Here is a 16,360-nt window from a genome sequence, read left to right as displayed (position 1 = left end):
CCTGCCATGCCAAATGGCCTCCCACCAGCACCTCCAGAGCCTGGGCAAGTGTCCAGGGCGCCTTCCCTCCCATACTGGGCTCACGTCCCGGAGGTGGAGCAGCAGAGCCAGAGGGAGGAGGAGGAGGAAAGAGCAACTGGAGAAGGGCTGGTGGTGGCAGGAGATAAACCTGCACCTCTAAACCTAAACCCAGTGCTTGCCCCTCAACATACAGGGGCATTTGTGCTTCTTAGCCCACCAGCTGGGCATCGCCCATCTCTCCATCCCCAGCTCAGTGGGGCTGGGCATCTCTCCACCAGCCCACTCCTAGGGAGCAAGGGGGTCACGCCCTCATTCACCTCTGTGCCTTTTTCCTTCCCTGTTGGAAAATGGAGCCATCCAGAATCTTTCAACCTTTCCTTGCTCTCACACAGCTTTGGCAGGATTTTTAAGACAGTTGACACAGGGTCAGACAGTAGCTCTCTGTACAATTCTGTGCATTACTCATAATTACTCTTCATAAGGACTGCAGTAGTGTCATAAAGCCCAGACACAATTTTTGAGTGTCTTATTGCCTAAAGCATACATAAGAACACACATACCCTTCCCCGATGACCTTGCAATCTAATTTAAAACAAGCGACGATAGATGCTTGACGATTAGTACAATAGTGCAATAAAGATGAGATCAATAATAATAAGCAATACAAATGTATTTGGAAAAATTACTTTTTTTCAAGATTAAAAAAACTCCGAAAACTTTCAGTCATCCAACTGAGGAAGTTAAAGCGCACATCAGGGCATCTGCTTGGCAGCTCTGAAGCTTTTATTTCACCCCAGTGTAAATAAAAAGGGATTCACCTGGGCTGTGGCAAGAAAATAGTTCTACTCATGTAAAAGCAATTCTTCTCATTCCTTTAAGCAAGTATTATTTTCCTGTTCTGTCCAGTTTTAGGTGGATAATGTTGGTTTACACCTCATTAGCAAGTACTTTTTACCCAGCAGCCAGAAGAGAGGCCACAACTTCACAAACGGCATCCAGCCTTTATCCCTGTCTGCTGTTGATGGACGCTGTGTTTAGAAAAGAGTTTGGCATTCCTAGTAAATACTTTTTTGCCAGGTCACAGTTTGCCACTACTGGGGGGACACTGGTGAGGGGAAGGTCATTCCCATGACCAGCATTTGCTGATCATCCATTACACACTGATGTTACAGCCCCTAGCTGGGTCCAAAATTGTCCTTTTCCCAAGGACCAAATAAAAATTTCATATATCTTAGACTGTCTACAGATTAAAACGTGGCTTTGTTGTCCTGTCCCCACTGCCAGCAACCACAATACTCTCCTTTGCTCCTCAGTGCTCTCCTCTATGTCGTGTACCCAGCCTTCACAGCCAGGGTAGCTCAGGGTTACTGCACCCACTGCTGCACACACAGCACCGTGCTGCCGTGTAGCATTTGCCTCTACGCGTTGTATTCCTCCATGGCCACTGTCAACTTACTCCATTGTGCTTCCTTGCATACATGTTTGTTTTTGTTTTTTTTTTCTCTCAATCCCTGCACCACAAATTGCAGCACCCAGGTAGAAGCATCTCATGGTATTTCTCTTAATCCCTCCTGTCAGTTCTTCGCCCATCCCAGCTGCCTTGTTGTGACAAGACTTCACCTGCTGCTCTGGTCTTTGCCTCATTCAGCACACCCACCTAGTGCAGGGCAACCCTTATCACCAAGTCATTGCCACTGCCATAGGGGACAAAGAATAATAACAAGTTCAGAAGAGAAATCTGGATATGCAAGGATTCATTAGGTCACATGTTATCCAAAATAAAGTTAAAAACACAGCATGGATAGTTTTGTTTTCATTTTTTAACCATTACCACATCCAAGTTCTGGACAGATAGGCTGATACTTGAAGAAAAAGTGTCATTATCAGTATGTGCTGGGGAAAAGAATAAAAATAACAACAAAAATCGTTATTCTATAAAAGTTCTTCTCTTCAGTAAGTTGGAAAGAAGTATACTAATAGAATGTGATTAAATACCAGCAAACAGTCTGCTCTCTGAAATAAAATGCACGTTATTTTTAAGGCCCAGTAGCCTTCCTCTTATCTGGTCCCTAGCTTGCTACAGAGTCGAAAATGTTACTGTGTACAAGGTTGAGGAAGGTGGGATACAAACTAAGGCAATCACATTTCCAGTCTTATTGCATAGTAACAACAGAAATCGGGTTCAATTGCTAGGATATGAATGCATTTGCAGAATATGTAAGTTCTCTGTTACTTGCTAGCTGGCAAACAAATAAATAATGCAGTGTGAATAGAAACACATCTCTGAACTATATAGCGTAATTGTTGCAATTTAATTCAGCTCTAATGAGATTAGAATTTGCAGATGTGCAGATTTGTGAAGGTACATTAGCATACACATGAACCACAAAAGCAAGTCTCAGTTTTACAATATTTGCTAAGACTAGACTGTCAGTGTTTGTACTTGACTTGGCAAAAGTATGAAGACTCCCTTCCCCTTTCCCTTTCCCTTCCCTCAATTCAATCCCCATGACCTCCCAAGCTGAGACATCAGGAGCCACCTTCCTTATACTTTTTCTGGCAGAAACAGCAAAAGGAGCTGAGGAAGCTAAGAGTGGCAGCTGGGCGTCTAGATGAGATTGAAGTTTCTGCTAGGTACAGCTGTTCTTAAGCTGGTACTTAAATTCTTCTAAAAGTGTACATCTTCCCCTGTGTGAATGGTGACTTCCATTCCCCGTTTCCCCCTTCAACTAGTACAAAGCACCAGGCAGTTACTTAAGGCAGATGGTAAAACCCTAGCATATCCCTCAATACTCAAAGCAAAATGCAAGGACACATCACCCATGTGGCAAAAACCAACATGAAGTTGCATCTTGACACTTCAAGGTATATGGACAATAAGAACCACCACCACACATGGACATTTCAACTGAAAAACACTTAAACCTTCATAAAAACTGGAAAAGCAGATCTTGAGTTTTAGAAATTTTTATATAAAATATAAATAATCGAAAGATTTGGAAGGAAAAACAAGAACTAAACACCATCTTTGATAATTACTTTTTCTGATAGAAATCAGTTTGGAACCAGAAGTACTACCTTCAGACTTAACTGAATACTCTCAAATTCCCCTTCTTAGCCTTTTGTGTGTGTGAACTACAGCACCAGGCTTTATGGTGGACCTGTACGGTCACCTAATTATAGTACCTGAAAGATCAAACCTAGACCTTTTTGAATAAGTCATGGAAACATTTTGTTTATACCTCAGCTTGCTAATTTTGTCACAGTGTTTTTGTCCCCATATATTGAAGACAGTTGAGGGGCAGTGAAGTATCCAGCCAAGGAGATATTATTATCTCAGCTGTACTCAGCCCTGAGCAACCTGATGTCCTTCCCTCTGGTTTCCACCGGAGGTTGGGCCAAATAACTGCCAAGGTCCCTTTTGGCTGAAGTTACATGATAACTGTAGTGCTCTGGAGTACACCATCAGCCCCATTGGCCAGTCACCCTGAGGGGATTCATCAGCTGCACCTACAGCAGCCATCGAAATTGTGTGGCCACCATCCTCAGCCCAGCTGCAGGTTCCTAAGCAGCTTCCAGGCAAAAGCGACAGAGGGAACGTGCCAACACATTCAGCAGCTCACGGGACAGAAGGGGTGGTGAGGTTTAAGAGAAGAAAACCCATCTGGCTATTGTTCACAGTGAAGTTATACTACTTGTTTTGAATGTGTTTCAGGAAAATGATTTATTATCAACAGAGGAACAATGGAAGTATGTTAATTTACATATTGCTTGCAAATGTTTTGTTAAATGAATCATACGTTTATAGCAATACCAGAAACCTTAAACATTTGTTCACAGAAGTGTAGTTAGTAAAGAATTTTCTTTTCTTGAAAGCTTTTACTGGAACTTTTTATTCTGTCAGTTTATTCAGTTCCCCAGTAAAACAAAATAGGGAACAGCTTTACGGCAATCATTATGGAGATTGCTGTTGTGGTACAATGTTTTTCTTTAGGTACAAAAAAAATATAACTCTTCCTGTCCTTGCAAGTCTGGTATAAAGAAATCATAATCATCGTTTTAATGCCTTCTTCAGGGGAGGGTGGAGAGGAAAATCTTGTTCTCTCCCTGTTGCTGTCTTCCTTTTTCTTAGGATGTGCATTAATTACACCATCTCCAGCTACAGGCATGCCCCAGGAGCATGCCTGGCCATCGGTACACTGCCCATAAGGGGGCACCCTCGACTGTGACCTGAGGGACACCAAGTGCATCACCCTCTCCTGAGTTTGCATTTACCTTGGGCTACAAGATTATGCAGGACTCAAATCTGTGATTATGAAACGTCTGCTTAAGATTCATAAGCGTTATCTATTTGTGGTTATATTTATGCTCAGGATTGAGTTACTAGAAAAAGAAAAGACAACAACTCTCATCCCATTACTTTACATTTTGTTTTTCAGGATAATAGTTCCAGTTACAAAGATCAAGTATCCTCATCTAGTTTGTTACCCTATGTCTTCATGCTTATTTCCTTACAAAGCATCTCTCATATATAGGCTTACTGTCACCTGTAGGCACAAGAAGTCAATCTAGACTTTTTTTAACAGCATGCATATTTTCTTTTCAGGCTGCAACATCAGAAGATACATGTGAAGCACCATGGCTGTGAATTAACACATGCGGAGATGGTTCTTGTTCTCATTCCAGCTTTGATTGTTGCCCAGATTTTGCTTGTTCAGTGGAAGCAAAGACATCATCAATCATACAATGTGAGAATCTTGCCAGAAAGACAGAAGTTTTGGAGCTATAATGGTTAAGACATCACCTTTCTCAGGTAAAAGCTGGGAGTCATGACACACTCTCAAGGGTTTACATCTAGCAATACAACAGCCTCTGTGGAAAGTGGCAAGCTATGGCTTTTGGTGAGGTGAAAAATAGCTTTTATGCAGGAAGAAAAAACAATAAAAACAATTTTATTTCCTGTGTATACATACTGATGATGTAATCAGTCTTTTAGGAAAAAGCTTTGAGTTTTCAAACAGCTGCCTAATAATAGACTAGATAGGAGAGCAAAGCGACTACGCTTATCTAGCTAAAGTAATCCTACAGAGGGTTTACTGAGAGAATCCAAGGCCCCATTCATCAAGTTACTTACACACATGCCTTGTGAGAGAAAAAGCTTGTCTTGTGGTTAAGGTGCTAAAACCAGTGCTTATGGTGCTTCAGCTTACTTCCTCTCCCCTACCACAAACTTCTCTGCAAACCTGAGAAAACTAGAGTGACATGATAGCCACATCTGACCTCCCTATTCATTAGGTTAAAAAAAGTTAGGTGTCTCAGAAAGGGCCACTCCTTAAAAAGCAGTGTGAGTTTTAAGTAAGTGTTAAAAAACCAGTGGGGATTATACAGACATTTCAGACAGGCAGAACTTTGAGCACACAAGCAGCTTCTTAGCTTTTCTATCTTCATCAGCTGATGAGTGTCCTAAGCTATCTGGTTTTTGCTAACTGAACTTCTTAATAGCAGTGATATCAATAACTGTCCTGATCAATACTTTATCTCTTGGCAATTGCTCCTTGGACTCTGAAGCATCTTACCCTCTGACTTGACAGGTCTGTTAAACACTGAAGGATGAAACCTTGATACAATTTACAGGAACCATTTTAGTGCAGGGTATAAAACCAGTCTGATCTATGACAGCTTTACTGTTAGTGGAGTTTCACAGTGGCATAAAAATGCTATACAGAGATTGTGAAACAGGCTCTTCAGCTACACTTAACAGAGCTAAGAACAGTGATGAAATGTTTGTCATGGCAACATGTATACAGCTGAAGGGTTGAATAAAGTCACAGGAAGCACAGTTCATTGAGGATTTCAGCTTCGTTTCACTCTCTGTTTTTACAAACACACACGCCTAACACCAAGTGCACACAATATCTGAGCATATATAGGATAATCCTATATGACACTTCTTTAACATTACGTTATCTAACTCTCTACTAGACCAGTTCTGTTATATGATTCAGTCATTTTATGTTCATGTAGGCATCTCAGTTCAGCACTTTTCAAGTATTATCTTTCCTAGCAATTATTGCCTAAGCGATTTCAACAGACATTTAAAATAAAGAACGTAACACTGAAGCGACTGAAGTTACTCAGACTGCCCACATCTTTCTTTTCCATTGAAAATATTTTGCATGAAACTGGTGATGAAACATGCTTGAACTGTAAGTATGCATACAGTGATGAGTAGCTGGGAAGTCCCTGTCTACCTAGGAAAGCCTGTGGGAGTCTAAGCAGTATGCACTTCGTGTTGCTTTGGCATTGTCCTCCTTAGCGGTGTTTAAAGTTAGCTAAGGTGTACTACATAGACTTATCCTCTGTCAAAAATGCCAATAGCCTACACTTGTTACAGTCCTATCACTAGTGTATGTTAGTTTTCAGCAATTAGAGCTTCATCCCCAACTATTAGTTTACAGGAGCCAGCCAGACATACCTATGAACTGATATAGCCAATATAGAAGAGAAAAAAAAAAGGGCAAAAAAAAAAAGCACCCTTTTAAATGCATTTAGTGTAATTTAGGTAGGCTCCAGTACAAATGCAACATTTTAATAAGACTTCGGTGATATTTTTTGTGGTTTTGCAGTACATTTTAAAATAAGAGAACATCTGTACCAAGACACTGGGACCTCACTTCTCAGTGTATGTCTGTGTCAGCAGTAAAGCCTCCTCCTTCTCCAGTAAAAGAGGAACTGAAGCAGAGCCTTTTTCAGTAAAAATAGTAGCAGCAGAAGTTGAAATTCACTTTGCACTGAGTTTTGGCAGTTCTGCTTCACATCCTATTTAGTTGGGAAAGTAATATATTCTCCTACCAGTATAGTAACTTCCAAAATCTGATCAACTGTGTTTGGAAGATTAGCAAATAGGACAAACATGAAGATGTAAAGTTGAATGTTTCATGAGATCCTTACACCAGATAGATGAAAAAACCCTAGTACATATTGTTGCATCAGATAAGGAAACCTGATTTAGGAGCAGAAATTGTAAAGATGGTTGCATTTAGGATTTAAACAACTTAGTTAATGCATACAGGAAATTGTCCATTTGACATAAAAATAAACAATAACAAAAAAGAAATCTACTACTTCCCTGAGTACAGGCAAGTCTAGACTTCTGCGTTTACAGTTCTTCCAGGTGGCAATTATTATGCTTGTGTTCATGTGCATATAATTTTTGTTTGATTTGGTAGGAAACTTTTAAATAAGTCAAAATTTGCAAAACAACCACATGCTCACTGAAAACAGCCCTCTACTTTTGCCTGCTTACACATTTCTCTTACTTGCTACTCAGCTTTTGACTGCCTCTTTTATGTCTGTACAGTTCACATGCAGGTTATGCACAACAGTGTTTAATACTAAAGAAAAGAAACCAAACACTTTCCCCTACTTGTAACATCATGCTTGCATCTTTAGGAGGAAAGGAGAAGGGAAATCAGACAAAGACATAAAAAATACATTATTTTCAGTGGGAGGGATAAAACTAAGACTTCTTTTCTGTGATAAAAAAAGCTTCTTTCTTTTCTGTTTTCTATCCCAAGAAATCAGTGAAACAAGTAGCCAGCTTTCCACTGCACATCATGGCTTGGAAGGCATCATGAGCTGACAAAATTTCTGTCTGATTCTCTGAGGCCACAGTGGACGTTTGCATGCATGCATCCCTGCTCTAGATGCTCATGCTATTCTCAGACACAGTAAGACCTCAGAAAGAACTACAATGTCCTGTTGGTAGAAATAAAGCAAAGGATTGACTTCCTTCTCCTGCTTCTTCCCCCCTCTTCAAAGTCCTTTCCAAATATAAAAAAGCAAACTTCGTTTTCTTTTTGAAAGAAAAGGGAAATGAAGGTCAAAGGGAGCATAAAATCAGCCCTAAATGGAAAGGGCATTCATTAGCTTGCTCAAAAAGAACAAAATCTGAAAAGCAGTGACTACTTACTAGATGCAAGGGAAACAGCAACAGCCTGTACCTTCCAAAAAAAGTCTTATCCAGGCCTGTCAAGAATGTAAAACGTCTCCCAAAGAAAAAAAAAAAAAGGCATGCTGTGAAAGACTCCTATTTCAAAGAGGCAAGAGCAAAAAATGTTACAGCAAAGCAACCAAGGCTCAGCTGTGGATAGTTTTGGCAAAAGAGAAGAGATTGCTCTTCATCAGGTGGCTACATATAAAGTAAGGTGGATGTAACCCTAGCACAGAGGTGGGGTAGGTAGGGCAAAAATAAGGAAGAGGGTTTTTCTAGTAAGTCTTGGCCTGGAATAAAGTGTAGGCTACTGACAGTTGTGCTTTTTCTTCTAGATGGTATCTGACAGTTTGGGGTTAACTTCCCCAGGAAGGAAGCAGCTTAGAGAGAAAAAAAATAATTTCTCAGTTATTTTAGAGAATTTTGTAGTTGTTGTTTGAGATTTAAAAAAAAAAAAATAAACATGGAGCACCTGTTCTGCTAATTCACATTGTACAAGCTTTATTTTCAGTAGGTTTCCATCTGTGTTCAGACAGTGTTCTCATGCCTCCATTTCACTCACAAGTTTTGCACTTGTCTAACTCAGTGAGATGCAGGCAGTTATGTGTTTGCAACTGTATTATGAGCTCTGGGGCGTGGGGTGGCAAAGAGTGCTGGTCAGAGAATTACCACCCTTCAAAAAACACTCCTATCCTGTCCTAGACTATCCTGTCCATTTTTTTTTCAACATAAAGGCACAAGTCTAGCATATCAAATGGGGAACGAAGGAAGAAGAGAAAAAAACAAACAAAAATCTTATTAGTGTTATGACTCTGCATTTTCCCAAAGGAAATTCTGACTATCAGGTACTCGGTTGATTCTTATAATGTAATTTGCTTGCCGTTGGAAGCTGTCCATTGGTGAAAATTAAACAGATATAAGTGGACAAAGTTGTTCTTCCCCGGTGTAATAGAAATCTGAAAATATCTAAGACAGAAAGGTAGATTTATCATGGTCTTAGAACACTCTCAAACACAAAAGCCTTACTTCTGGTCCCGAAGGTGGTTGTCCCTTTTTCTGATTTTACCCCTTTTATCATGTGGCAGTCCTGTAATGAGAACTTACTTTGGAATATAGTTGAAAAATGAAGCAGCATAGTTATGATGGCATTGATTTCTATATCTAAGTATGAGGCAAATCTTGAGAAGAAGGTTAGAGGATTTACTTACTATAGAAATGAACTTACTTTGGAATATAGTTGAAAAATGAAGCAGCATAGTTATGATGGCATTGATTTCTATATCCGAGGCAAATCTTGAGAAGAAGGTTAGTGGATTTACTTAGTATAGAAATCCCTGCCAATTTCCAATGTACTATCAAGTATAAGCATATTCATTTAAACTTTTAAAAAAGCCCAAACAAACAGCTGATTTATTATTTCTTCCATGCATATGTTTTTGACTACTTGAATATGTCTACATCAAAAGAAACTAGAATTTTAGAGAGCCAACTAGCCTGCATTGCCAAGTTAACAAGTTCTAGTAAGGTCAGTCTCTCACAATAAATCTAAATATTACACAGTTATTTTCTTTATGCATGCAGTTTCACCATATGCTGTAAGATGGAAAGCACAGTGGATTCATGTTCTTCTGTTGACTTTGCTGGTGATAGGCATTCTTACCCACTCAGAGCGAGGGGAGCGTTGTGAGGGAAGCAGAGGACAGATGAAGGTTTTTCAGTTGGTGCTTGTATGACCTATTTAATCTGCATAATTAGAAAATGGAAAAGTTGTCTATGACGCTGATGCTGACTTCACTGCTAGGTCTTTTTGAGCTCGTTTAAAGTACAGTAATGAGAAAAACATTTTACCTTTGGGCAGCAATCTGATTTGTCAGGAAATTCCTCTTGCTATGATGGGTGGATGAGGAATATTTGGAGTAATATGATCCAGATGTTAAAGCTTCCATTTAGCAGCAATGCAGATGTATTATTTTATGGAATTGTCCATATGGTGAACTTCTAAGTATTAATAATAAATCAATACTGAGAGTCTCATCTGTATGACTCAATTCCTATCTTTGTCCTCATTTACATGACAAAATACTCATGCATTTCATATAGAGGCTAATAGTATTAAAATTAACAATCTGAAAGACATAAAAATCAATAAGAAAATTTGAAACAATTGCTGCAAACAGTATATACCAACTGATCTGATATCATCACCTGAGGGGTTGTGATAACATTTTTTAAATTAATTAGCATTTCATTTTGAAGCTAACATGATAACAAAGTTCTGTTATAGGTTTGTACTAGAAGCTAATTTACTGAAGATATGTGCCCATGCAGTTTTGGCTTTGGTACTTAAATTCAGACTTGCCTTTCAGTCTACTGAGGAAAAAAAAGCAACTCACAGCCCATAAGCACATTGGCATTACTGTCACATTGCACAGCAGCAAGGCAGGCAGGTGACAGGGAGCCTTTGGTGGCTTCTGGTAAAGGCCAGAAGACCTTAGATTCCAGAGTCAGGGATGTGTAGGGACCACTGACCTGTGGCATGCCAGAAAGGCTGTGTGCCATGGAAGGAGTTGTGTCATTTTTATGTTCACAAGCAGCAGACTGTGCTGAAGTGAATCTTATTAACACTTATTAAAGTCAATCTTGCTGTACCTTTGTCATCATCAAGCTTTCACAATCCTAAATCCATGGCTTTTTAACATGATCAGGGAGAGAACTGACATTACAGGGCTTTTGAGTCCAGTGGGTTTCAAATGTTTGCTTATTGGAAAAGAAGTAGAATATTACCTCACTATGGACAATTCAAGCAAATATACATATTGCATTTGATATAATTGCATTTAGGAAAAAAAAAAAGTTTAAAAGTTTAAGTCACAGATTTTTGTCTTGCTGTAGGAAGAGTTTTTAAGAAAAAACTTCAGCAGTGTGGTTATGTAACTCAGCACCATCCCAAATTAATGCCGCAAAATGTGCCTTTCTGAAAGCGTTTAAGAGCAGCTCTAAGGATTAAAGGCAAAATTACCTCTACTAGTTTCAGAAAGCTTGCTCCCAAGTCTTTAGCCCTGTGGTCACCATATAAAATTTGATTTAGAATACAAGACTTAATGTTTTTTTCAGTAGCACTAATTCTAGCGAGAGACAATTTCGGTTTTTTGAGTATAGAATGTGGGGGTCTAGTGAGTGTTATCTCAGTGTTATATCCATTTACCACACTGGAATTACTGATTAAAAGCACACTAACATGGTTATTCTAGAACCAAAGGCCCTCCTGTGTTGGGTACTGTTCAAGTCACATGTTTTTGTATGAGTTTTACAGTTTTGCAATCTGTTAATAAAACATAACCATGCAAACTAGAATGATAAAATGTCACTGCTTTGAGATGACTGTCTCTGTTTTGCCAAGTTAGTCACACTGCTGCAGATGTGGGTTGTTCTTTTTTATTTCACCGTTAGACTTTACTGGTGGAGATCCCTGTCCATGTGGGGAATGCTCTTAGTTATTACCAGTTACATCACTTTCAGAGCAACCCAAAAGAACCACAGTATGTCCTTTTTTTTAAAATTGGTTTTGCCTTGGGTTTGGGGTGGGTTTTTTTTTTTTTGTATTTTTTTCTTAAAGAAAACTTGTAGAAGAAGAAGAATAAATACGAGTGTCCCTGGAACAAACCTGTACTTTTTCATAATGTTCACAGATTACAAAAAGAGCCATTAGGAGCTGAATTTGAAGGAATCTTCCAACTGCGGTATGAGTAAGTTCCTCTAAACCAGTGTTTATCAATGTTTTATATGACATGCAAATGAAAAAGAATTAAATAAGAGTAAAAATTAAACTCATTTCGTCAGTTCCGTCTTGGTTTTATGTTCTGCAGACTTACAATCAGTAGTCATCCCAGGTGTCATTAAGCCTGAAGAGCTCCATTTGGTATACATACAAAATAGTCTGAATTTATTCCTTAGAGTCTCTTCTGCCTCCCTAAAGAGAGGTCTGCATTATTCCTTCTCCAGTCTTCTGAAACTCTGCCTCTTCCCCCTGGGCTCACAAAGACAATTAATGGTTCAGAGATTGCATCTGCTAACAGGTATCTGGGATAAATTTAATTGGTGGTATACTGTCTTGACTATATCTAACCTACCTCAGTTGATTTTTACCTGTTCTTCTCCTGTTCTGGCCTACGTCTTCCTCCCTCACAATTCCCAGGTGTTAACTATAATTACATTAGCAATCTGTTCACAATTACCATTTCTTGTGAAGACTGAAGCAAAGCAAAAAGGTTTTCAGTTTTGTTTCCCCCTCCTCTCCCCCTTATATATTTTATTCAGGTTTAAGTAAGGGAGAAATGTACAAGTGTAAAACTCCTATTAAATTTAAGTGAATACTTCAGTAGAAGCTATAGACATGTCATTTTGTTCCACCCTGCAAAATATGCAAGGTGTTGAGCTTTTTTCCCTCTTATCCATAGAAAAGGTGGTTTCTCCAAATGGTTCCTCCTCCAGGTCTATAAAATGAATTATGCAATTGGAATTGTTATCTAGCTATAATGCTTATCATCTTTGGATTTAATTTATTCTTTAGGTAGGTGTCTTTAGGTAAAATTGAGGTTGGCAACTGTTAAGATTTGCTATTTGATAGATTTTACTTTGTTTGCAGTGAAATTGGTCCAGGCCAGTCTCTTCACCACCCACCTCAACATATGAAACCCATTTTACGTTGTGTAGTTGTAGATTCTCTTTTTGACTTTCATTATTGCATAGTTGGTCTGAAGTTTGATACTTAGTCATTTTACAACTTGTGTTTGTGGTGTGAAGAAAGGAGGGGAAAAAACCTTTAACTTCTTACAGCCAGTGTATTTACTCATTTAATCCTCTAATTGAACTTCTGAGTTAATCCTCAGTCCTTCATTTGTGTACCTGAAGGAAATGTGACATAAAAAAGCTTGACGTAAAGGATAAAAATAGATAAGCACATTCATATTAAGAACACGTAGTATTTTTTTCTCATAATTATGATTTCCTGCTCTACCAGTCTATAATGTTGCTAGGGGGTTCTCCTCTTTTTTTGTTTTGACTATTGCCACAGACAATACAGTATGTCCAGATGATTCTCAAACCTCTTAATCCAAGTAGAATTTTTGCCTGGGTAGAATTTGAATTTTCTTTATGTTTGCCCAGGGTTTCTGTCAGAGCTACTGTGCTGACTGTTTGACTTTGCCTAGAAATTCCAGGGATTCCACAAAAGCATGTAGATCCACTACAAAATGCATCGGCTCTAAGTCAAACATTTCTTGGTAGTTTTGGAGATACTGTACATACAAAAATCAGTGTCAGGTTTGTTACCCATACATTGTATAGTTGATGAACCCAATAGTATGTATCTCTGATTGAAAATTCTTAGCAGAAACTTAAGTCTTGAGTATCAATACTCTTGACCTTTAGTACGTCAACCAGCTATATTCCCCCATCAGTGCATTTTAAAGGTATAACTACAAAATTTGTTAGCTTTATTTTAAAGGTTCTTACTTTGTGCCCTGTTGCCACAGAAATGACAAATCCTTTTTAATGTTGAGAACCTCCAGTTTGGTGAGTATTTAGCAATGAGTAAAACCTCCAGGTTTCAGTCTCCCAAGACCTGTTACACATACAGTCTCAGGTGACAAAAGATGTTAACATCCATTTTTGCAGACAGTATTGGCTTGGGGTTTTTTAAGCATAGAGGGTTAAATACTGCTTGCTGCAATTTAGTAAAGATTTCATTCTGAGGAATTTGTGTCAGGAGGACAGTGGGCTCTTTCAGCTACAGAAACTTAATACTTCTTTGACTGGCATCTTACGTCTTACCGAGATTTGGCTGATCTTGTTGCTTCTTCAAAACAGTGAAATATATCTAATTAATTTTTCTGTATAATGAGACTCTAAGCAAAGTCTCTTTCTATAAGAAAAAGTGTCAGCTTGGCCCTCCTCTAACAGAGCTAAGTAGCTGTGGCTGCAAAAGCAATTCATAGCTTAATTTCAGCATAACTTGCTATCAAGCATATTGGTATTGCAAGTATGAGGGTGTCTGCTGTTGCAAAAGAAAATGAATCTAAACCTGAAGGTTGAAGGAAGCAGGAGCTAGCTAGAGTTAAAATCTTGTTGGTATTGTATTCTGGGGGTTTCGTCAAGAACAGACTCACCTGTGTACTCTTCTGTGGTTTTATGACAGAATCCAGCCTGATGAATCCGTGGATTTTGCTGTGACACGACTTTTTTACAGACTGTACTATGGAGTGACAGGAAGAGACTTTGCAGACATTTGTTCTGACTACATGGGTGTAAGTGCTGAGGATCATCATCCTAAATACCACTTGCAAGGACTGGAATTAGCTCTTAAATCTATTGTGCCCCTGAGTTTGTAAGAATAAGCTCCACTGGATATTCTTGGAGTAAGCTAACCTCACCTTTCCTTAAGGAGAGCTGTTCTTGTGCCACAGACAAACTTTTGAACTCACTTGTCAGTCTTCTGATTAGAAGACTAGCCTTCATGAAGCAGTAGTCAGTGACATGCCAGGGGCTGATTCAGGGTTTTCAAGGGGAGAGTCCCTATGTACAAGAGACTACATAAATTTCCTAATTGCCATAGAAAGACAAGCTTCTCACTTCACCAAAGTCTGTGAAAGAATCTTCTTGCCCTTTCCTTTTTATAGCTCTTATGCTCCCTTCCCGAATAAGGTGATTATCTCAGCACAACTCTCTTATGTCCCCGTTGCTTAAAATGAAGCAGAAGGTTGTTAAAGTTCTTGCATCAGCAATAAGATTTTAATTATGTTTTGGTAACTGTGCATCCTAGCACTAGGAAACTAAGACAACTGTAGTCCTCTCCATGCTGTTTTTATCTTTGATGGCATTTAAAATGTGTTTATGCATCTTTGACTCTAGGCAAATATTTTGTGGTTCTTTCGCTTCTTTTTTTCCTGTAAACTTGATCTTGACAGTTTTACAATATCAGTGGCATACCAAAAAGAATGACAATGTCCAATGGCATCTGCTCCATCTGTGGGCAGAAATTTTTTTGCAAATATAAATGAAAAAGGGATCATTGAAAATACCTACCAGCTGTCCTGTAATCATGCATATCCATTCCATGTAATTATGTAACTGATGTTTTCTCCTCTTTTATGCTATATTAAAAAATAATAATAATGGCAATAAGTGCTGAGGAAAAAAGGAGCAAAAACCACATTCAGAAACAACATAGCACAAAAGCAAAAATAGGACCATGAAAATGTATTTCCATTCTGTGATACAAGTGGAGGCCGTGCAGATTTTTGACAGGCAAACTGATGCAAGAGTGGCCATAATTTTACAGTTTCAGGCCTAAAGCCACCTCCCAGGTACTTTGTGTACAGCCTGTGTGGCTGTTTCTGGCAGTATGTCAGACCAGCCAAGCTGAAAGGTCTGCCCGTTCAAGCTCCTCTGTACTGCAGAGGGTTTCCTCCAGCTGTGCCTGGGGCTGTTTGCTGGGTCATTTTGAGACAGTTGTGGAGCCCTTCTCAAATGATGGCACATAGATATCCTACAGCCTGATAGAGGAACCAGTGTCTCATGTTTGGGGGTAAGAAACAATTCAGCATTTTGCATTCTAGAAACTAAACCAAAAGAAATTGCATAGGTGCTGGAACAATGTTACTAATCATCCCGTCTTCTGCAGTTCGTAAAAGTACCCTGGCTTCTTGTGAGCTGGAAAATATGAATAACAGCCTGGATGTTCAGGATATTGGATTCAATTTGAAAATAGTTCTAAATATTCTAGATATTTCAAGTGATTTGAAACTGCTTAGTTATAAAACAAGGTGGTGTCCATCATTGGTCATTAAAATTACCTGTTGATGGTTTGACTAGGTTTGCAGTTGTAAGCACTGGGCCTTGTTTATATTTGAAAGATTCCTTAACAATATGCCTAATACCAGGTTTCATGCAATCCTGCATCCATGACTAGTGCATTGTTGGCAAGAACCAGACTTGCCCATATTGCCCTGAGAAAGTTGATTTGAAGAGGATGTTAAGTAACCCATATCCTCTCCCTAACAAGTGTGCTTTTGATTTGGATTTTCTAAACTGTAGCCTGATTACTTATTAACTTGTGTTTTGATCTGCATTAGTGGGATGAGATGGCCACATTAAATAAATGGAAAACTAATTATTATTAAGGAATAATTCTATTTCGGGAAGATGATAGTTCTGTTTGCCTTTATCATATCTAAGAGCCCAAGCAAACTAGGAAAAGAAAAATGCATATATATTTTCCTTCTTGATTTTAAAACATCCGGAAATCATTTTTATAATGAGAGAAACATTTTAAAGAATGTAAATCAC

The 16,360-nt window shown here is 38.8% G+C and overlaps 1 protein-coding gene across 1 annotated transcript; it reads left to right on the top strand.

Annotated features, from left to right (window-relative positions):
* Window positions 1-3,736: 3,736 nt before the first annotated feature.
* Window positions 3,737-16,075, top strand: LOC103777923 (RING finger protein 175-like; the record flags this gene model as incomplete). The annotated part of the gene is given in 9 exon segments (XM_008945487.1): window positions 3,737-3,771; window positions 4,628-4,769; window positions 11,415-11,553; window positions 12,477-12,533; window positions 12,536-12,584; window positions 14,211-14,319; window positions 14,980-15,051; window positions 15,053-15,131; window positions 15,964-16,075. Coding segments are annotated over 9 exon segments (794 nt in total), but the record flags the coding sequence as incomplete, so codon positions are not given.
* Window positions 16,076-16,360: the final 285 nt, after the last annotated feature.

Source organism: Merops nubicus, unplaced genomic scaffold, assembly GCF_000691845.1.
Source record: "Merops nubicus isolate BGI_N331 unplaced genomic scaffold, ASM69184v1 scaffold3038, whole genome shotgun sequence".
Classification (NCBI taxonomy): Eukaryota; Metazoa; Chordata; class Aves; order Coraciiformes; family Meropidae; genus Merops; species Merops nubicus.
The sequence above is the reverse complement of the archived record's forward strand: the minus strand, read 5'-3'. Positions and strand labels throughout refer to the sequence as shown.